Source organism: Schistocerca americana, chromosome 2, assembly GCF_021461395.2.
Source record: "Schistocerca americana isolate TAMUIC-IGC-003095 chromosome 2, iqSchAmer2.1, whole genome shotgun sequence".
Taxonomy (NCBI): Eukaryota; Metazoa; Arthropoda; class Insecta; order Orthoptera; family Acrididae; genus Schistocerca; species Schistocerca americana.
In genome coordinates, this window is record NC_060120.1 from 304,955,617 (window position 1) to 304,979,569 (window position 23,953).

The 23,953-nt window shown below is 38.5% G+C and overlaps 1 protein-coding gene across 2 annotated transcripts in view; it reads left to right on the forward strand.

Annotated features, from left to right (window-relative positions):
- LOC124592129 (tuberin) overlaps positions 1 to 23,953 on the forward strand; it is a 303,826-nt gene that overhangs the window by 208,364 nt on the left and 71,509 nt on the right. Inside the window, exons 22-25 of one of the 2 annotated variants that reach the window (XM_047131806.1) lie at positions 637 to 796; positions 5,703 to 5,877; positions 6,038 to 6,242; positions 16,177 to 16,306. In XM_047131806.1, coding sequence (XP_046987762.1) covers positions 637 to 796; positions 5,703 to 5,877; positions 6,038 to 6,242; positions 16,177 to 16,306 — 670 coding nt within the window. The remainder of the gene's footprint in view (positions 1 to 636; positions 797 to 5,702; positions 5,878 to 6,037; positions 6,243 to 16,176; positions 16,307 to 23,953) is intronic. The other variant, XM_047131807.1, reaches the window with a different exon arrangement.

A 23,953-nucleotide genomic window follows, 5' to 3' on the forward strand; every position in this document is an offset into this window, starting at 1 on the left:
AAGATGTCACAGTTTAAAAGCTACGTAATACTTTGTTCTGTTACATGTGTGTAAGAGCCACACATTAGTCTACTAAAGTTTAATGGTTGTCTTTATTTTATGTATTGTTCCATCCAGGAATTTCCATTATTATTAACAAACATAACCGATTGTTTAAGAGAGAGTACACATTTTCAGAAACAGAAAAATCTGGGCTAGAAACCTGTTACTGAATTTTGGAAAGAAGTAAATTTTAACACTCAAACATTCTGGAACATAAAAGTTCTGATACGAATAAATTCTGAAAAATTATGTTCCTGGAAAAAGTAAACCATTTGTTGAAAGATGGGGAATAGTGGTTTTTGAATGAGCTCTTTTATCCTTGGAATAAAAAATTCTTTAACATTAACAAATTTTGAAATGGACTGTGTAAATGTACTATTGTCATTGCCAAACATTAAATTATGCAGCGAGTACTAAAGTTTAATGAAATAATGCCTGAACAAGAATTTAGTAATATCATGCCACTGTCGTATATGTACTACTAATAAAAAGATATAAGAAAATGAAAAAAAATTGGCACAATGTGAAGTTTGTACTAAATATTAATGTCGAGTTTTGTATTGACAGTGGTATTTTCTTTGTTCGTTTTCACAGAACACATCGGATGCAGGATTTGAGCTGGCGAGCGATAATGTACCAAAATCAACTGAGCCAATCAACATCCCATGCTCACCATACAAAGTCTGTCCTTCCAGGCGTGAAAGTACTGAAAGTCTAGACTTACCAGCAGGTGAAAGCTTTTTGGAACCTGAAGGTACAGTAATTTCATGAGCACACATTTCAACAGCACCTACAATCAATTCTGTTTTATGAACTGACCAAGACTGATAAAAAAAAAACCTGTAGTTTATTAGACCAACACAGGCATATTGCAGACAAATGCATGAAAAAAGTGGACATTTGTGTCCAAGGAGAGGAGATAGTAGGTAGAAAGAAAAGTATAAAATCAGATAACAGAAGGGAGAAAGTAATTCAGAACCAATAGTTAAATAGTGATTTTTTTTCCAATAATGAGAAGAGATTCCAAACAATGTGTAGTAAAAGGCAATGTCATGCACCTTTTAAACTACTTTGATACAATTAATCTTATCCATAAAATTTTAGAATAGGAAAAATAGTGTTTTTTAGGCAGTTCTGTTCCAGAAAGGATTTTAGAATAGGAAAAATAGTGTTTTTTAAGCAGTTCTGTTCCATAAAGGAAAGAATTATTAGAATATTGTATATGAGTTCTGAACTGAGCGCTGAGTTCTGTTCCAGAAAGGAAAGAATTATTAGAATATTGTATATGATTTCTGAACTAAGCGCTTCAATTTTACTGTTTTATTAGTTCTATTATTTTAGGAGATTCAGTTCTGTAGCAGAATTGCTTTAATTGGTATTTGTAGGACAATAATGACTATGACACTGAGATTGAGTTGAACAGTCTAAACCTGTTGATATATATATATATATATATATATATATATATATAGAGAGAGAGAGAGAGAGAGAGAGAGAGAGAGAGAGAGAGAGAGAGAGAGAAGTGGGGTGGGGGAGATTTGCAAATCGTTGAGGGTCGGCATAAGTGTTAAACATGTTGGTGACTATTTGGACAGTTTGGCTTAAGTTTAGATAAGTTTGTGATAATAGTGTGTGTCTGTTATTGCTGAATTTTATCATTCTGTATGAGAGAGGAGAAGACATTTGCAATGATTTTATCAATGACAGAAACTTTCATGCTTGGTTCTGCTGCTGAAACAGGTGGACTAAGAGATGTGTAGAATAGAAGCTTTCGAAATGTGGTGCTACAGAAGAATGCTGAAGATTAGATGGATAGATCACATAACTAATGAGGAGGTATTGAATAGGATTGGGGAGAAGAGCAGTTTGTGGCACAACTTGACTAGAAGAAGGGATCGGTTGGTAGGACATGTTCTGAGGCATCAAGGGATCACCAATTTAGTATTGGAGGGCAACGTGGAGGGTCAAAATCATAGAGGGAGACCAGGAGATGAATACACTAAGCAGATCCAGAAGGATGTAGGCTGCAGTACGTACTGGGAGATGAAGAAGCTTGCACAGGATAGAGTAGCATGGAGAGCTGCATCAAACCATTCTCAGGACTGAAGACCACAACAACAACAACAACAACAAGAGATGCGTAGAACCCACAACTGTTCTCTCTGCCCAAATAAATGTCATACACCATTTTCCCTTTGCGTTTTTGTTTATTCAATGTTGCATGAAACTTAATATTGTCAAATTCTATTGAAAACTCCTCCTATGAAAGAAAGAAAAATTAAACTTTTCATGTTCACTGGAGAAAATTTTTCTACATAAAATAATTATTTCTCCTCTGTACAACAATGCAAGTCTGTTTCTTGTTGGTTGGCAGTCTTGGCATTCTCAACAATCAGTTTTTCAGATAAAGTGATTGTTGTTGATATTCAGCAACTATCTATCTTGTATACTTCCAGTGGGTTAGTTCATTTTCCTGCTGTTTATGTGGAGACTCAGGAATGTCTAAAAGAACGTACGATTTATCTTTAGGAAATGTTCTGAATGAAATGTTATGTGAAGATTCTATTTACAGGAGTGAAAGTGAAGATGAGGATGGTGTTATGGAGTAAGATTCAGATGGGGAAAGTGATGTGGACGTTAGTGATGTTGAAGATGATGTAGCTTTAGGTAGTGATCATTAGGATGTGACTGTCACCAAGTCTGGAAGAAAGTATGTAATCACACAAACCCACAATACCTAGGAGGTCTCTTGCAAATATAATAGTGGAGCGACCAGGTATAATTCCAGCCGGTATTTGCTATTCTCCTGGAGAAGCGTTGATGTTATTTTGTACACCTGATATCATGGATGTTAAAGTAAAACATTCAAATGAAGTGGCAGTTAGCCTAAATTTTACTTCTACTAACGAGAAAGAATTGTATGTCTTTAGAGTAATACTATAATGATGAAAACAATCTGTTATTGATGAAATTATTTAATTGAATATAATAGAGGGAAACATTCCACGTGGGAAATATATATCTAAAAACAAAGATGATATATATTTTTATATATAATTTTTATATATAATTTTTCCCACGTGGAATGTTTCCTTCCATTATAATAAAAACAAAGATGATGTGACTTACCAAACGAAAGTGCTGGCATGTTGATAGACACACAAACAAACACAAACATACACACAAAATTCAAGCTTTCACAACCAACGGTTGCTTCATCAGGAAAGAGGGAAGGAGAGAGAAAGATGAAAGGATGTGGGTTTTAAGGGAGAGGGTAAGGAGTCATTCCAATCCCGGGAGTGGAAAGACTTACCTTAGGGGGAAAAAAGGACAGGTATACACTTGCACACACACACACACGCACACGCGCGCACACACACACACACACACACACACACACACACACACACACACACACACACATATATCCATCTGCACATACACAGACACAAGCAGACATTTGTGAAGGATATGTGTGTGTGTGCGAGTGTACACCAAACGTCAATGAACGAACAGACAGATCGTAACTTTGCAAAAATAAAAAAAGTAAACTTTTCTCTTGAGGGAAGACTTGAACCAAGGACCTCTCGTTCCGCAGCTGCTCACGCTAACCACGGGACCACGGCGCTCCTGAGCTCGTGCTATCCTTGATGTTGCCTATGTTGCGCATGGACTAATCAGTTTGTATATTTTGCCTATTTTTTTCATAGTTCCACACAACTTCTTCCTGTTTTCTCGATTGATCTGTGTTCAGTTTTTCAAGGCCTATCCACTGTGCCAACTTATAACTAAATCTGAGGGGGGTGCGATGGGGAGGTTCCCTTGTCAGTGTAATGAAATACGTATAATTACAGTAGATGTCCGATATAGTTTGACTATACAGTTGGTGATTTGTGTAAATCCTGCCATGGGGAAAGCAGACGCCAGACTTGCATTTATTGTAGAAATACACTCCTGGAAATGGAAAAAAGAACACATTGACACCGGTGTGTCAGACCCACCATACTTGCTCCGGACACTGCGAGAGGGCTGTACAAGCAATGATCACACGCACGGCACAGCGGACACACCAGGAACCGCGGTGTTGGCCGTCGAATGGCGCTAGCTGCGCAGCATTTGTGCACCGCCGCCGTCAGTGTCAGCCAGTTTGCCGTGGCATACGGAGCTCCATCGCGGTCTTTAACACTGGTAGCATGCCGCGACAGCGTGGACGTGAACCGTATGTGCAGTTGACGGACTTTGAGCGAGGGCGTATAGTGGGCATGCGGGAGGCCGGGTGGACGTACCGCCGAATTGCTCAACACGTGGGGCGTGAGGTCTCCACAGTACATCGATGTTGTCGCCAGTGGTCGGCGGAAGGTGCACGTGCCCGTCGACCTGGGACCGGACCGCAGTGACGCACGGATGCGCGCCAAGACCGTAGGATCCTACGCAGTGCCGTAGGGGACCGCACCGCCACTTCCCAGCAAATTAGGGACACTGTTGCTCCTGGGGTATCGGCGAGGACCATTCGCAACTGTCTCCATGAAGTTGGGCTACGGTCCCGCACACCGTTAGGCCGTCTTCCGCTCATGCCCCAACATCGTGCAGCCCGCCTCCAGTGGTGTCGCGACAGGCGTGAATGGAGGGACGAATGGAGACATGTCGTCTTCAGCGATGAGAGTCGCTTCTGCCTTGGTGCCAATGATGGTCGTATGCGTGTTTGGCGCCGTGCAGGTGAGCGCCACAATCAGGACTGCATACGACCGAGGCACACAGGGCCAACACCCGGCATCATGGTGTGGGGAGCGATCTCCTACACTGGCCGTACACCACTGGTGATCGTCGAGGGGACACTGAATAGTGCACGGTACATCCAAACCATCATCGAACCCATCGTTCTACCATTCCTAGACCGGCAAGGGAACTTGCTGTTCCAACAGGACAATGCACGTCTGCATGTATCCCGTGCCACCCAACGTGCTCTAGAAGGTGTAAGTCAACTACCGTGGCCATCAAGATCTCCGGATCTGTCCCCCATTGAGCATGTTTGGGACTGTATGAAGCGTCGTCTCACGCGGTCTGCACGTCCAGCACGAACGCTGATCCAACTGAGGCGCCAGGTGGAAATGGCATGGCAAGCCGTTCCACAGGACTACATCCAGCATCTCTACGATCGTCTCCATGGGAGAATAGCAGCCTGCATTGCTGCGAAAGGTGGATATACACTGTACTAGTGCCGACATTGTGCATGCTCTGTTGCCTGTGTCTATGTGCCTGTGGTTCTGTCAGTGTGATCATGTGATGTATCTGACCCCAGGAATGTGTCAATAAAGTTTCCCCTTCCTGGGACAATGAATTCACGGTGTTCTTATTTCAATTTCCAGGAGTGTACTAGGGACCAGTAGTTCATGAAAAAAAGAGGCTGCATACAAAAACCTTGCTTGACAAATTCTTGAGCATCATTTGTTGGCCTATGTCCTATACCATATTGGATTAAAGAGAAACACGAAAGATTCAAAGAAGAGTTGCATGATTCCTCATGGTTTTATTTAGTCACTGTGATAAGTCATGGAAGTGCTCAGTTAATTGCTATCTTGTTTCCTCTTCTTAAGTGTTACTAGAAGTTGTTCTTTTGACCTTGTATTTTCAATTTTGTAACTAAAATTACTGTCTTCTAGAAGCAAGTAAGGCAAGAAATCCTGTTCGCCGCTCAAATTCGAGCCCAGAAATGAGTGCTAACTGGAAGATTCCATTTTTAAAAGAAAATAGACAGGAGCATGACAATGCTCAGGACATGGAAATGAAATCTGAAAACCCAAAAAATGTGAAACAGACTTTCAACAAAGATGCTAGGTGAGTTTGCATATCTGCTTATGAGGAAAATGTGAGTGGTAGCAGTTTGGTTGTGATTTTGTCTTTATATCTGTTAAATGAGCTTAAATGATTGTTTCTAGAAAGAAACATTGGTCAAATAAATAACAAAATTACTTCTGAGGTACATCTATTTTTTCAGTCAGTCAGCCAAATCACACGGTTTTGATAGCCGTGTAAGCTGTGAAGCAATTCCTGAAGAAATGTTTGGACAAGGAAGCACTCCACCATTAGCAGACGGACTACACCCACTTCTTCTGCCATCTCGTTCCTATCCTGGGACAGTGCATGCTGACACTCAACATGAATCTGCATCTAAAACAGTCCCACCATCACCTACATCTCTGGTAAGTTTCCCATACCACAGACACCATATAAAATTACAAAATGATATCTGGGAATTTTAATTCAAAGGCAGTACTAAAACTAAAGCATGATTCCTCAGTGGGAAACTTTGGATATGATATCAGAAATGCTGTGGATGAGGAAAATGTAAAATCCTATCATAGTTCAGATTCAACTGTTATACTGTATATTGACTAATAATTGATTTAAGAGCTTGTTCATCGCCTGTAATTATTAGGCCGGACAAGGTACAGTGCCATTCTATGTGACCTTTGAGTTGAATTTGAGTTCTTTACCAAATTATATTATTGTTGGTGTATAACAACATTGTTCCCCCCTCCAGTTACTTCATCACCAATATTACTGTAATCCATAATTTGCTCACAGAATATTTACATAATGTATGAAACAATATTTTGTGTCCAGCTGCACAATGTCATAGAATTTCATGCATAAGAGTGCCATAAGTTTTTGAGGTAAAAGATCTACAATGAAGATCCAATGCAGGAATGTAGGACTCGTATCGTAGTTGCTGTAACATTAATTTTAACAGAAATGCAGACTCTGTGTGTGCATTAATAATAAAAATTTTATTCAGGCCAGTAGTTATATGGAGAGGGCTTTGAACTAGACTCTTCTTTAATGCAAATCCATTGTTGTAACCACTGAATGATAGGGTTTATACTGACAACAAGAGAGAATTAGAATAAAATTATAAAATTTTCATTATTACAAAATTTCAATGTTGTCATTGTACTTCTTGGAGACATGGGGAAGACGTTGGTAGATTAGTTCAATTGAGGAGGGGATGCAAGATTGATATCAGCAGTGATAAAATTAGGGTAACAGCGTATATTTAAATTAAATCAGATTAGATTTAAAGACACTTAAAGTAATATAAGAATTTTACTGTTATTGTGCAACATAACTGACAGTAACCAAAATAAAGAGGATATGAAATGCTTACTGGCAACAGCAGGAAAAGCTTTCCTGGAAAAGAGAGATTTTTTTTAATATCACACATAAATTTAAATGTTAAGAAGTCTTTTCTGATAATTTGTCTGTGGTTGGTGTATAATATACATTTTGAATGAAATCATTGCCATTATTTGACTGTAAGTTGTTATTATTCATTTATTTCACTATTTTGATTTTGTCTGTAGAGTCATTTTCAAGTGCAAATGTGAAAAAAATGTCATTAAATATCAGACATGTCTTAACAACATGTCATAATTGAAATATTACCAAAAAATATTAGGCCACAGATCGTCCTATCTCCACGTAGGTGCATCTGCCCTTTGTACTTAGTGAATGCCGGGTACGCCCCCCCCCCCCCCCCCTATCCTTTCTGAGTAGGCCTCACAGTTCATTACTCTAATATGCATACCATAATTGTGTATGTATACCATAATTAATTATCTTCTGGTAAAGGTATAAATCTATTTTAAACTTTGCATTAATTCTTTAATATATCATCCACTCCCTAGAGTCCTCCTCTACTTAACAACTTATATATTTTCAATAGATATTATGTCTATTTATACTACTTATGTCCCACTATTCTTCAATTCATTAGAGTTTTTAATGCACTGATGTTGCTCGTGCCTTTTTATTATTGATCCATTACTCATTACTATTTTATAGTTGTTTGTTATGTATGGGCACCTCTCCTTTTGTATATTCGATATAGAACTGTCATAACTCCCCATGTATGTGCACATAATTCCCTATGTACACACCTTTTCCCCTACAGCACCTGGCAGTTCTCACATCGTGACAGACTTTGTCATATAATTTAATGTTTGTGTAGAAGTGTATATATGTGTATATGTGGATGTGTGTTTGTGTAGTCTGATTCTTCGGCCTTCTTATCTGAAGATAAAATGTAGGTTATTAGTAGCCATGGAAATAAGGAAGGACTTCAGCAATAGAAGTTTATGAATATGGAATGAGGGAAAAGATAGAGAGGCCCTCAAGATGAGAAGTAAGAAAGGAAAACATAGATGTGTTTGCTAGGATCGAAGAAGAGAAAGAAGATAGTCCCGAAGACAGGAAACCCTTACCATCCCCCTTCCCCAGGATGCCTACCTCTCAGGTACTTGAGTGAGATGTCGGAGGTGGTTTGGTGTTAAATTGTCTCCTGCAGAAAGGACTTCTCCCACCTTCCCCCTTTGAGGTTCCCAAAGGAATTCCTAGCAACCATATGGAAAGGGCAAATAAAGAAGAATCAGGCACACTTGTTTGTGAGGGTTGTTTGAAAGGTGTGATGTGTGTTTTGTGTTAGTCATGATTTATCTGTTCTTGTAAATCAAGCTTTTAGCTACAATACCCACCCCTTTCAGAATTTATACGAACCTTCCCATCGGTATCACATTTCATAAAAGGTATAAAATACTCTATACAAAATATAAAATCTATACACTATGGTATCACAGTTGTTCAGCTAGTCACATCATATTATATTTTCAACTAATATAATACTCTATTCAGTTTATATCATCTAGATATCACTTTTTTGTGATTCTCCTAAGTTGTTCTCTATTTTATGGTCATATTCAGTTTTTTTTCTTTTTTCTAAGCAATAAGATTATAGGTTAGTTTTAGATTTTAAAGGAATTTGGTGCAGGAAAACTATTTTGGAAGAAACACCAAAAACAACTTGGGATCCAATGGTCGTCACTCCGCCAATTAACTCAGAATGTTAACGTCCCTAGGGGATAGATGACTCCACCCGGATCCCATGGATCTGATATTAACTTTTCTTGTGCACTGGCAGACTAGTAATTTTCTTTAAATTTCTTTTGAAAGTCTTCCCAAGTGAAAAAATTGTCAATATTTACTGCACGCCATTCTGAGGCTTCTCTGAGAAGGTACGCCACAGTAAATTCGATCTTCTTAGAATCTTCCCAATTTTTTGGTAATGCTTGGTTAATCCTTCTTAAGAAATGGGTTGGATGTACATCTCCGTCTGGCTTAAATTTATGGAATTGTCTAGATAACTCTGGTGAGCTCCCAATTGTAAATCATTCACCACTTCACGAGTTAATACCATATTAGGTGACGTTACCCTTTTTTCTATTTTGTCTTGAATAATCTTAAATTCTCTCCACAGGTCTTCTAAACCCTTCCTGGTATCATTAAGTTCAGAAGAAGGAATAGGCGATACTTTCCCAGATGTTATTCTCTTGGTAACTTTTTGATCTATAATTTCCCCAAATTGTTCCTCCAAACAAATTGCATTTGTAATATCAGAGTTAGCTATTTTCTCTTTGAAATTCCTTTCTGTGTTGTCTGCCCATGTACTGACACCTGTAATTTGTGACTGAATAATTGGCATTAACTCATTTTGCTTGTCTACACTCTCTTGCAAAGCATACAACCCATGTCTAACATCATTATACTTAATATTGTACTCCTTTTCAAAAGATTCTAACTTTTCAATAAGTTCGGATTCTACATTATTACATTTGTTCTCAATGTTGAGTTCCAACATTTTTGATAAATCCTGAAAGGTATCATTCTGTTTCTGACTAAGGTTGGTAAAGTCAAAGAGTTTGTCAACTCATTTTTTAGACCTACTTTTAAATTCTCTACTTTAGTACTTATAGCATCAAACTCGGTCTTCAAAGCACCCATGTCTTCATGTAGATTACTAAATTCTTCTCTCTGACAGTCGACCTTGGCACTTAAAAAACCTGAATATGTTGTTTGAATATTTAGTGTTTCCCTCTGAGCATTTAAAGCTTCACTCTGGGCATTTAATTGTGAATCTGATGAGTTTAATTTAAGACTTTGAGCATTTCATTGAGAATTTACCAATCCTAGAGTCGCACTCTGAGCTTTGATTAATTTTATCAACTCAACCCAGTCAGGCACTTCTTTGCTAACTTTCATGGCCGTAGCTGGTTCTTGAGTGTCCCCAACTTGTTGTATATTCTCCATAGTTGTATATGCTTTAGTCCTAGTAAGCATTTAAAACTAACTTTAAATATGATAATGACACAATAAAAGTTCATTCGACAGCATCTTGTACCACTTCGTACTAAAGTAATGAAGTTTTGTTTCACACTCACCCGGCGTAGAATTCTCATAGCATAGGTGAGCAGATGTGGAGGGAAGTCACCACCAGTGAACAGCAGCTGGTGCCGGTGGCGTCGGATGTAGGTTGGTTTCCGCATCTGTGTCCCCGCGATGTGTGTGAGAGCTGTATATACTCCCCGCACTGGATCTTCTTGGTTGAAGTGTTCTATGCATACTTCTTCTTAGACAAATACGTTGAAATCTTCTTTACTATTTTTATCATTGAGTTTTTCATTTCTTCACAGTCTTTCGTTTCAAATTTTGCTCCATTGGATACTTAAACATATTCCAATGTCTTGGAGTAATTTCCTCGTCTTATTATGTTTGGTTGCTATGACAAAACACAGCAGTTTCTTTCCTTGTATTTGACTTAAAATTCCTGTTTTCTCAGTCCTTTCTCACAGGTGGACATGTTCTAACATTCTGTGATGTCTTAGTGTGAAAGTAGACATACAAACTTTCCTTTTCATTAGTTAACAATGCATTTGACTTTCATGCACAACATAATTCCCACTTTCAATGTACATATGCAACTTTCTGTAAGTACTTCGTACCATCAGACATTAGACTCAAAATGAGTTACAGTTAAAAGAAAGTTGTCTTGACTACCACGACTTTCTTAAAATGAATCAGAAAATATGTCTTGCCTCTACCAAGGCTGAATCAAGAGTCTATAAGAGTGCTTTTTCAACTGTTCTTGTTCAACATAACACTAGTCAATGACACAGTAAGAACAGAGTGGTGTAAAAACTCCGTGGTTCTTCCTTACACATGCACTAAAACCTCTATGGATTGCCCGACAGATACTTGTCGGTGCTGTTCGACTGCCGCGTCTACTTTCTTCTCGCGACTGACTTTAAACCTGCACACACAAACATGTGAGGCACAGTGGGTAGGATTCTACCATCCCACTCTCATATTTAGAATATTGTGTGTTCGAGACGGTAGAAGGCTGAGTGGTTCTAGAATTCACACAGAAATTCTCGAATCACTACATTGTGTGTATATGAACTGTCTGCATAATGTTGAGGTACTCTCATGGCCAGAAAGACCCCTTAATATGTCGCTAGTAGGACATGTGTGGGACTAGCTCAGATGTCAACTCCATCTCTGTGCTGTATCCAGAATATCAAGGAACATTTCCAACAGTTGTCAGTCATCTTGCCTCCGGAACAGATACAATGATTTAATGCCACCCTTCGTAACCGAATTGGTGCTTGCATCCAGGAGCATGTGCAACATTACTGATAAGCGGGTTCATACTCTTTGTATATTTGACTCTATTTTGTAATCACTGCAATAACATCACACAGATTCTCAACCCATGAAGTTTCATTTTGTTCCCTCCTCCTCTTCCTCCTCCTCCTCCTCCTCTACTAGGTGTTTCATTTCTTCTTTTTGTCAGGCATGTTATTGTGTCCTGCTGACAAATATGCTTCCATGTTTTGCAGACATTCAGTTTTGCTCCTACAGGATAATTCACTGATTTAGTATAGGAAAATTAAGCATAGCACTTAATGTACTGAAGTGAGGATAAATGTAATTTGTGTGTTTAATAACACAGCTCTACAAAATAAAATTTTTTTTTCGTTGCCAGGGAAGTTTGAACGAAAATGGGATATTGTTATGATATTCATTCCGAGTATATTTGTACTTTTTCCAAATTGGCTCTGGTTTTTGAGATATAGGCTATTTGTGGAAATGAGAGTTTCATGTGGATAATATCGACTGCAGGGTCCATATATGGTGTAATGTATTTGCTACCTGTTTTTTAATTAGTGATATTGTACTATCTTTATTAAACAATTGTGCTCAGGGAGTGCATCTGTGTAGTTGAGGATTACATCATGCAAACATCACACTGTCAGCATGTGTTCAGTCCTGTTGTGCGGTGCGTGTGTTGAAGATATTGAGGGTTGTGCAGATTTGAATTCGGCGGTACGTGACATTCATTTGTTGGCCGAGGTAATCCCCGCAACAGCCGATAGGTAGCGTTCAGTGTAAACAAGAAAAATGGCGATGGTCGAAAGTCACACACATGTGCAGTGCAGCTTCAAGGAGATAGAACCTTTTCATCGTGACGTAGCAAATAAGAGGTGAGTATTCATTTCACACAAAACAATTAATGATGTTTGTTGGATGTGATTGACATGCAAATACAAGAAAGTTCTGCATAATATGTAGTATTTGTGCAATTTTGTTTTAGGAAAACATGAGTTCTTCACGCCGTCTTTGCGTGAACCATCCAGATGAGTTCTGCTACATTTGTGGTGAATACGTTCTTCAAAAGAACAGGAAGAATATCACTCCTTTTGTGAAGGAAGCGTATCTGGCATATTTCGGAATTAAACTTGGAGATCAAGACAAGGCGTGGGCACCCCATAAAGTTTGTAAATGCTGTGTGGAGTGCTTACGGCAGTGGACAAAACGAAAAAGGAAAAGCTTAAACTTCGGAGTGCCTATGGTATGGCGAGAGCAGAAGAACCATACAGATGATTGCTATTTTTGCATTGTTAATGTGAAAGGTTTTAATAGGTTCAAAAAACGAAAGTGAGAATATCCCGATTTGGAGTCAGCAAGAAGACCGGTGGTGCACAGCAACGATGTTCCTGTACCAACCTTCACAACATTACCCACGCTAACATCATCAGATGACGATGTGCACGGCGAGGAATGTACAAGTAGTGGTTCGGAATACGAAGGACGTGAGACACAACCCCAGCAGTTCGACCAGAAGGAGCTCAGTGACTTGATACGAGAACTCAATCTTTCAAAGCAAGCATCAGAACTCTTAGCATCCTGGCTTAAGGAAAAGAACTGTCTTCATCCAAGTGTTAAAATAACAGCTTACCGGACGAGAGAAGAAAACCTTCTTCCATACTTCAACCAAGAAGAGGTTATACTGTATTGCAGCAATATACCTGGACTTTTACTTGAATTGGGGCTGCCGGAATATAGACCAGAGGACTGGCGTCTCTTCATAGACAGTTCCACTTGAAGTTTAAAATGTGTTCTCCTACACAATGGCATCGTTACGCATCTATTCCAATTGCCCACTCAACAAAACTTTGTGAAGCATATGCTAACATCAAGATGGTTCTGCAGAAAATTCAGTATATGCAGCACCAGTGGTTGATTTGTGTTGATTTGAAAATGGTGAACTTCTTGCTTGGACAACAAAGTGGATACACAAAGCACCCATGTTTTATCTGCATGTGAGATAGTAGGGCAAAGCACGAACATTGGAAGCAGAAAACATGGCCTCCAAGGGAACATATGGCTGTTGGTGAAGCAAACATCATTAATGAACCTCTGGTTAGTAGGGACAAGATTGTTCTTCCACCATTACATATTAAGTTAGGACTAATGAAGCAATTCACTAAAGCTTTAGACAGAAATGGTAATTGCTTCACATACATCTGCAATACGTTCCCTGGACTCAGTAGTGAAAAACTTAAGGCAGGAATATTTGATGGTCCTCAAATTCGCAGGCTCATCAACGATACCAATTTTACAAGTGTCATGACTGTCACTGAAGCATCGGCCTGGAACAGTTTTGTCGCTGTTGTAAAATGTTTTTTGGGCAATCATAAAGCTCCCAATTACGAGGAACTGGTCAAAAACATGCTCACTAACTTTCAAAACTTAGGAGCTAACATGAGCATAAAATTGCACTTCCTTCACAGCCACTTGGATCGATTTCCTCGTAATCTAGGTGATTTCAGTGAGGAACAAGGAGAGCGGTTCCATCAAGATATGAAAGGAATAGAGAAAAGATATAAAGGAAGATGGGACAGGCATATGATGGCAGATTATTGCTGGAATCTGCAACGTGACTGTTCTGAAGAGACCTATAAAAGGAAAACGTGCAGGAAGCGGTTCGTCATGGACGGAAAATGATATACTTATAGAGAAACTTTTCAATTATGTTTTATACATGGACAAATGCCTATCAGGTTTTCATAGAAGCTATTTATAAAGATTATTTTCTTTTTTCATTGTAGTTTGTAGCGCTCGAGTTCAGTATTAGCAATTTTTTCTAATTTTTTGAATAAATCATGCATTATCTCAAAAACTAGAGCCAAACTGCATAAATGGTTGCTATATTCGTCCTCAGCACCACTAACCCATCCTAAAGCCACTCAAATATCCTTGGCAAGAAAATGAGTGTTGACCAGTGTAATCATTCACCATGTGGAAAGTTTTTCAATGATCGAATGTATTTTTACATTCATAGTCCAGCAGACTTTCTCTTTGCTGGTGTGTCTGGTTCAGAATAGTGGAAATTTTATTTTTAAATTACTTTTACTTGTCAATTAGGGCCAAGGGAGACATTCCCCACAATTCCGAGTGACATTTGTATTTTGGCCAGGGAAAAATATCCATATTACACTTTGTGTAAGTGAAACATTGGGAATCCTGCCCAATTTATAAGTAAAATATTACCATTCTTTATTAGGTGTGACTTTTATAACTTAATCTGGTCAATGGCTAGAGACTACAAAATGTAGCGGGACTTTGAATTTCGCCGCGCTACACTTGTTCCCTCAGATATAAATTATACCGTCGCAGCGGTATGAGCACTCGATGGGAGAGAAAATACTAAAATTGTAACTCTTTTTTTGTTTTCTATCCGTCTATTGTCTCTCGAGAGCGGAAGTTTAATGCAGACGTAAAAAACTTATTAGCTAGTCTTGATCTGATTAAGACGAAAAAACTCATTAATGTGTAGATATATTGTGAAAGTTGTTATGAAATTCAGAGGATGGAAGTAGCAATGTAAAATAAATTGCATTCAGTGTCAAAATGATTTTGATTTGTATAAATTAGTGATTCCTGGACGATTGCAATATTTCGGAGCAGACTTTTCATGCAGAAATGAAGTAGGAGATTTTTGAAGACCTGGACGCCGCACGCGAGAAGACATGTTAACATGGTAAAGGATGAACTCTTATCTACGCCATTTCCCCCTGTTAATCACATTTTGTTATTCTCTGTTCTTTTTTCAAATAATTTTTGTAGTGGAAATTGGTTTGACTTTTGCTCAGAAATGCCACAAGGACCACCCCAACAATAGCTTTTCCGAATCACGAAGTCCGATAACTTTTCTGTAATACGAAGTCTGATTTACATTTCTTTCTTTCCCTTTTTCACAGTCTCAACGATTTTAAAACCCCTTTTTATTCACCATTTCTTCCCACATTTTCAACCTTTTCTTTTCTTTTCTTCTCTTTTTCTTTTTTTATTAACCACTACAAAAACCATGTTAATACTGAACAGAACAGTATCTCTAGCGAAACAGTAGTTAAAATACATGGATGATTTTTTTTTATAAGCATTCTCTTACTTACATATTTGAGCATGAGTGCACAAACAGTAACTGAATTATATTTATTGAGAAGAAAGAGTGTTTTAAGACTATGGTGTCTTTTCCTACATTCTGAGTAAGATTTTAATTTAAAATTTTAAGTGTATGTGGAGGCGAATCAGATTCCTTTGCTACTATCTAAGTAAAACTTCCATTAATGCCATATGCAAGATCATATAATACCAGAAGCAGTTTCATTTAGCCGATCGTATTTCAGAACTTGTTACATGTCTCCAAAGCTTCTCCTTGATATTGGTATATGCATGGCCCCTAGTACACATCATTCATAGTGAATGGTATGTTTCTTTCTCTTTTAATGATATCCAGTACTCTGAAACTATTGCTGTGCTTTCCTTATTTACAGCATACTTAAAAATATAAGCCATTGTAAAAGGCATGTTTAAGTTAAAATTAATTGAAGCAGGAGTATTTTTGCACGTACATATCAAAGAGTAAAAATGTCTAATTATTCTTTTATGGATTTTTAGGTATGCACAACAGCACCAGCCTTGCGACCTGCTCATTCAGCAGCAGTTACAGTGACAAGGCCTCCACCACCGTCACCATCTCAAGTTCATCGCGTTGTCCCAACTGAAATTAGCAAATCAGCTGTGAGAGGTATGTGCAGATGTGTTCTCAGTATCTGGGGTGGAGGTTGCTTTGTTCTTTAGTTTTATGTTTTATATTGTTGCATATGTACATTTTTGGCAATATAGCTGTATAAATGTTGGCCGTTTATAGAGTTGACAACTGCCTGTATGAAATAAATGTCTGGAGAGTGACATTGAATGTGTCACACAGTGAAAATTAGGTCCGCTACTCTCTTCTTTGCCTTGTGCACTGTCACATCCCAGGGAAGCAGCAAAACCAGCTACTGACTTTGTCAGTCACTGTGTGAGAATAATTCAAGTGTCCAGAAAAGAAAAGAAAATGAAAGAAAAGTTGCTTTGCAGCCAAGAGCCTGTCACACTATTTTGACCACTTTGTATGAGGTTTTGCCAGTTCTTTATCCTCATTAAAAATCTTGGGAGTCACTCAGCTTATCTATCATAAAAATGAATACAATGTAATATTTATATTATTGTGTAGGTTGAGGGATCTTTAAGATCTGATAAATGATACAAGGCATGTAAATAATGTTTGCAATAAAAGGTGCCATGATAACTTTGTGACAGGTGGCACAACTGTAGGAATATAAGATGTAACCATGGCCCTCACCCAAATAGACCCTGTGTTCTAACTAGAGTGCCTATCTGTGAGCATCTGGCACATTTGGGAGCAGGTGGGGAGCTGTGTGCAAACAGCTAACTTTTGATCAATCAGGAGGCCTGTTGTAGCATATACAAGCTTATGTCTCAGATCAGTGCATGTGAACAGGGGTAGGCAAATGGCTCACCTAGGTGACAGAACAAGATCAGAACAGGGTGGTGTATGTAGCAGGTAGCCTATATACGACTACTACTACCTGCTTCGGCCCACAGGTGAGTTGACAAGCACTTACGGGTGTCCATGGTCCAGGAGGTGGTGTTGGCACAGCCTGATATAGACCGTTGCAAGTGTACTAAACATTCTTACAATGGCATATGTTTCATTGTGTTCTGCCATAATTTAGTCTAACCTATATAGTCATGATACAGTGTGTTTTTCATGTATCTAAAAAATCCCTTAACTTATGGACATGAATATACTTGTAAAACATTCATTGTGTCCTGTAACTTAATTTTTGTTCATTGGTTAGATACATAACATCCTTTAGAAATTTCGGTCACAATACAAAATTAATGGTTTCAAAGCAGAGAATAAGGCAGCGAGAAGTCTTCTGGGTGACAAAGCTGTGGATAAGTAATGTAAGTTGAGTAGATGGTAGATGTGACGTGGCCAACGAAAGAGTATTTTTCCTGTTTAGGGAAAGAAGACAAAATTCTTGTTGAATTCTTTATGATAAGAGAGTAGTAAGAATGTCTTAATGTAAAATGGGTAGATGGCATATACATAAAATTTGATATGTGGAAGTCAACTTATCGTGCGTGGATAAGTCTGAAAGAGGTTCTCATCAACTATTGAATGAAGAAATTACATGATCATCATACAGACACTGTACCTGATGACGGACTTTCTTTGGATGACTCTAGAACCGTCACAGCAGAATTGGGCAGCCAGTAAAATCATCCAACAATTAGCTTGGTTTCACCTACACCTGTTATACTTCACCTTTAAAAGAGAGAAAGTTTTTGACGACTGCAATGAACACTCCCTCTCCTATGGTCTCTAATCTGTCTTTCCAATATACGTTCCACAATTCGCTAAATATCTCCGAGCATTCCACTTCGGGTTTCAGCCAGCTTGCGGTCCCAAGAATAATTTGAGCATGAGAACTTTCCTGGAGAGCAGTAAATACGGGAACTTCATTACTAATACATTGACAGTTTACTGATAAAGTTATGACAGTTGAAGTGTCTTTACTCTGAATGCTGTTTGCTTCCCATCAACTGGCAAGTATTCATGAGAACACTTCAAACTACTGCCTAGTGTAGTGATTCGAGAATTTCTGTGTAAATTCTAGAACCACTCAGCCTTCTACCATCTCAAACGCGCGATATTCTGGATATGAGTGTGGGATGGTAAAATCCTACCTACTGTGTATCACATGTTTGTGTGTGCAGGTTTCAATTCAGTCATGGGAAGAAAGTAGATGCGGTGGATGAATGGCACTGACAAGTACCTGTCGAGCAATTCATAGATGTTTTAGCGAGTGTGTAAGAAAGAACCATGTAGTTTATATGCAGCACTGTGCTTATTGGGTCATTGACTATTGTTATTAAAACAAAGACAGTTGAAAAATAACTCTTGAAAACTCTTGACGTAACCTTGCTATAGGCAACACTTATTTTCTGATTTATGTTAAAAAAAGTTATGGTATCAAAGCCAACTTTCTTTTAACTGTAATTTAATTTGTTTCTTACATTCAGCTGTACGAGGGACTTACCGGAAGTTATATATTTATGTTGAAAGTGAGAGTTTTATTGTGTATGAAAGTCAAATACATCTTTAATTGACGAAAAGCAAAGTTTGTATGTCTACTTATTTCATAAGTAGAAAGTGATGTGTCGACAGAAGTGCCGACACAGTGTTATTTTGAGGGGGCCGATAGGCACGCTATCTAACGCAGACGGGCGTGAATTCTGGAACAAGATACGTTATGACTGCTATCAAGAAAATAAGTAGCTTTGGAATATACTTAACTTTAATGACTCCTTGTGATACATCTCTCTTGACTATACAAATGCGACTCGTAAGATACATGCACTGTTACAATTGGCGCCTTGCTAGGTCGTAGCCATGGACTTAGCAGAAGGCTATTCTAACTGTCTCTCGGCAAATGAGAGGAAGGCTTCGTCCGTATTGTCGCTAGCAATGTCGTCCGTACAACTGGGGCGACTGCTCTATCGTATCTCGAGACCTGCCTTGTGGTGGCGCTAGGTCTGCGATCACACAGTGGCGACACGCGGGTCCGACATGTACTAAATGGACCGCGGCCGATTTAAGCTACCACCTAGCAAGTGTGGTGTCTGGCGGTGACACCACAGAAAGAGTCTAAAAATTCCTGTACCTAGCGTTATTCAATGGAGAAGAAGTCAAGAGGGTTTCCTGCAGCCAGCTATCCAGTAAAGAAGAGTGGCTGCAAATTCCAAGTAAGCCGCTTCATAAAGAAGTGGAACGTGGTTCAGAGGAATAAACCGAAATAACCCAGATTCACACTCACACGTCAGAAACGTTAGACTAACCTAAAAAAAAAAACCTCACGTGCACTCCACAAGTACTGTGCTACCCAAGTAGCTGCTTCTTTTGTGTAATACACCTCTGACCTATTAAGGGAAGTCTTACAAATCTCCAAAATATAATGCAGGTCTAGAAATCTGCAGCCAAGCTCGTCACAGAGTCGACAACACCTTTGGTCAAGACCCTATACTTGGGTCCAAAACCAACTCCAGGAACGATACTGCAAATTGTGACCTCTGCTTGTGCCCCACACATGAGGCCAGCAGTCTTCACCACCTCTGCCAGCTGCCTGTAACAACTGAGAATAGCCTCAGAACCCAAACGACAGGCGTCATCGGTGCAGATGTGAGCCTGAACTTGCAGACAACAGCACCCTGCATGCTCGATAGCTGCTGGTAATCTGCATCTCAGATGAGGGCCCCCCAGCAGACATACCGAGTACACATTGGCTTTCTTTCCAGCCCTGAATGTTATCTGCCTAAGTGCTCCATGACTTGCCTAGCTTTCCATCTTGGAAATGTTGCCTTCCTAGGGGTTGAAAAAGTCACCCTCCAAGTTCCAAAGTCACTATGTTTATGTCTTCATAAACCTCCAATGGAAGCAGGTGTAACAAAAGTCACATGACAGAACTCTCTCTTAAAAAACTTACTCCTTCAAAATCCAAATAATGGCTGACAACTGTCAGGTCATAATTTTAAGTAGCATATTGTGTTATATTTGTTTTCAGTTGCTGAAGGGATGTTCACTTTTACTACATGGTTGCTGATCGGTACTAGTAGGAATTCACTGACAGTAGAACTACTGCAGACCTATGAGATCTAACAATAGGTGGCGGTCATTGAGTAATTGTTGTACAACAGCTGTCATTTCGTGATTTCATAGTCACTACTGGAAATAAGCAACGCATATAAGCATGAACATCTCTATAATTTGTTGTCACGAATTCAGCTGATCAGTACGGCATGAGAGTCTTGTCAGTAGTTAATGAAGTTATGTCTCAATTTTTCTATTGTCAGCAATGAGTTGTAAGTGAGCAGTGATGCATGACTGTGATTTACTTAGAATTTTATGATTTGTGAGGCGTAAAAGAATAGTGATTAAAGTGAAAAAATTACTGGTATTCACAAGTTATTTGTACCTCATAAAAGAATGAAAACAGGAAGAGAGTGAATCAAAAAATGTAAAATTAGTACCTACGATGACACTGAAAGAAAAGGGTGAGTCAGACTCAAATATCTGCTTTAAGAAAACATCAGTAAGTGTGTTGATGGGGAAAATACAGACTTAGCAAGTGTGTCTGCTTAATTCAAGTGCTTTGCTGAAAAGGATATTAGTCTCCTGGTTAATATCTCCAATGTAGAAATTACGTCAAAGAAGTGGGCAAAAAGAGAGAGATTGAAGATTCCCTAAAGTATAAAATTTTATTGAATCCATGGCAACCAGACAAAAATTATAATTTCAGGAATGACATAGATGGCTTGTTATATCCATCACTGATTTATTCTAAAGCAGTTAAAGACGCCCTTGTAAGTTGCATATTTTTATGGCCACATATAATGCATGGCAGTCAACATGGGCCATTAATGAGTGGTCCATTCACCAACTGCAAAAAGTATCGCAAATCTGCAAAAATAATATATTGTAGTGTAGAGTAGTTAGATGATGAACTACCAAGCAAGGCCGTAGTGATTACCACATTGGACTCGCATCCAAGAGGATCACGGTTCCAACCCCCATCCATCTATCCTGATTTACGTGTTCCATGATTTCCCTAAATCGCTCCAGGCAAATGCCAAGATGATTCCTTTGAAATGGCAGCCAGCTTCCTTCCCTGTCCATCCCCAATTCCACGGGACTGATAATCTCACTGTTTGGTCCCCTCCCCCAAATCAACCAACCAACCAATGATGAAACATTGTAGAAACATTTTGAAAGTGCCCCTGAAAATGCCACTTATATTTATCATCGAACCCATAATAATTTAGGTTCTGAAACATCAGTTTTGTGTTGTGCATTATTTTACAGGTTGTGTGCAAGTGGGAATACAGTGTAGCTTCCACACTGATGGATTTGAGAATTGATATTGAAACATGTGGCAGTAGTTCAAAATTACAAAATGTGGGAAATGTTATCTATCCAAAAAAGTTAACGATAAGAAGGCAGTTAATTGAGAGAACAGAACTTATAACAACACCAGCAGAAAATAACACAGATGACAGGAATCCATCAAATCTGTGAATGTAAAAACAGATCTTACTATAATTACACTGTAAGCTTATTTATGTATATAACATTTACATGTACTAAATGTGCACTGCATAAACCAACAGGAGAAAATTATACAAGATAACAATGTACTCAAAATTTCTAAATCACATTTATGGGGAAATGTTTTGCCTCCAGTGACATGAAAACCTGTGGGCAACTCTGCCTCAGTCCCAACAGATAAGATGACTTGTGCTAGCTCAAATGCGTTCTCAAAGCAGTCACTGCCTTCACCTTTTATTAAACTTTGTTTGCTGTTATTCCTCCCACACACATATGGATGACCTAGGCATGTATTCCCATTTGATGAGCAGTGGAAACTGAGGGGTTGGGTCAGACACATTAAATGGCACAACAATATCAGAGATTGCAGGTGACCTCTTGAGTTGTCTAAGCCCTCTTGGCAGCAGGAAATCTTCTTCTGGCTGTTTGGAAATGTTAAGCTCTTCCTGAATCTACACACAAGCATTGTCACTTGGCATCTTTCATCTTGAAATACGATTAACAAAAAATGTGGACACAAATTACGCTAAGCTCGAAAATTTTAAAAACCTGATTTTGAGTAATGAAATGCTAAAAGCATCGCACTACAGCTAACCAGTCCATAGGAGTTGTAACTAATGTAAATTGCATGAATCTCCACAGACAGCTACAATAAATCAAGTAAACAAAATACCCTAAAGCAACACTTGCAAAAGAAACTATGAAATATACTCTTGGTACACTCAGTCATACAGTTAAATTAATCTAAGACACTTCGCGTAAACAAGTGCTATACTTCAAACACTGGGACTAGTAACATTGCCCAGAGAAGCTACTAAATTATTAAAATGTGATTACCTATTCGTTGTGTCAATAATTCTCAAAAAATTTCCCTTTAGTCTTTGTCCTCCCTGGTTTGATTTGTGTAGTTGTTAAGAGTTGAAGATTTTTATTTAAAAAAAGGCAGTTTTCTATGAATGAAGAGCTTATGCAGTTATTGAAGAACATGCTCAACTGCTAGAAAACGCTTGTACAAAATTTTTTAGCTGTTTGATTTCAGAGGACAAAGAGATGCATTAAACCTATTGGACACCATTTTGTAAAAAACAAAGTAAATGGGTCTATATTGTAAAACTTTTCCAGTATGATAAATAAACCTAAATGTCTGACCACAAACACACTAAAAGTTCCCATACAATTTGTATAGTACCTCATAGCTGAAGTATGCACATCTGCCTTGGACCCTTAAAAATCATTGATAATAATCTGTAAACTTACGCAGGTTTCTAATTCACACATACTTTAATTTGTAGACAATTCTTGAACTGTCAAACAATTTTTCATTTAGAATCTGCAGATGTACATAAATTTGTTGCTGTTAGTGTGATGATGATATTCCATTGACAGATTTTGATGTGAACCTTAAGGTTCTACATCTAAACTCCAAAGCTACTTATTGTTATGTGATGGAGTGTACTTCAGATGATATCACTATCAGATCCCCTTTTGTCCTGCTCCACCCCCTCCCCCCTTTTTCTGTCCGTTTGTGACTGGTGAGTGGGAAGAATGACTTACCAGTAAACTTCTGTATTATATGTCATTTCTCGGATTATCTCTTTCTGATCATTTCACAATGCTACTGGAGATTGTTGAGCATATCCGTAATGTTATTGCACCAACAATAGGATCCTGTGACAAAATGTACCACTCTTCATTGGATCTTGCCTATCTCTCATATTAATCCACCCCGGTAAGGGTCCCAGTCTGATTAGTAGTACTCAACACAGTTGAAAATGTGTTTTGTAATCTAGTTGTTTTGAGGATGAATTACATTTCCTTAAGATTCTTCCCATAAATCTCAGCCTGGCATTTGGTTTTCCTATCACTTGGTTTATGTGGTCATTCCAGGTTGTTACTCCCAAAAATTTTATGGCATTTACTGTTTCCAGCGATTTATTACCAATAGTGCATTTGCATTGTAATGGATTTATTTTACTATGTATGCACAATACATTACATTTATTAATGTCCAGAGTCACTTGCCAGTCCCTGCACCATTCATAAATATTCTGCATATCTTCCTGCAGTTTATTACAGTCTTCTGGTGTTTCTATCTTCTTATGGACAATGGCATCATCTACAAACAGCTTCATGGAGCTTCCGATGTTATCCAATAGATCATTTGTATATATTTTAAACAGTAACAGTCCTATCATACTTCCTTAGGGTACTCCTGAA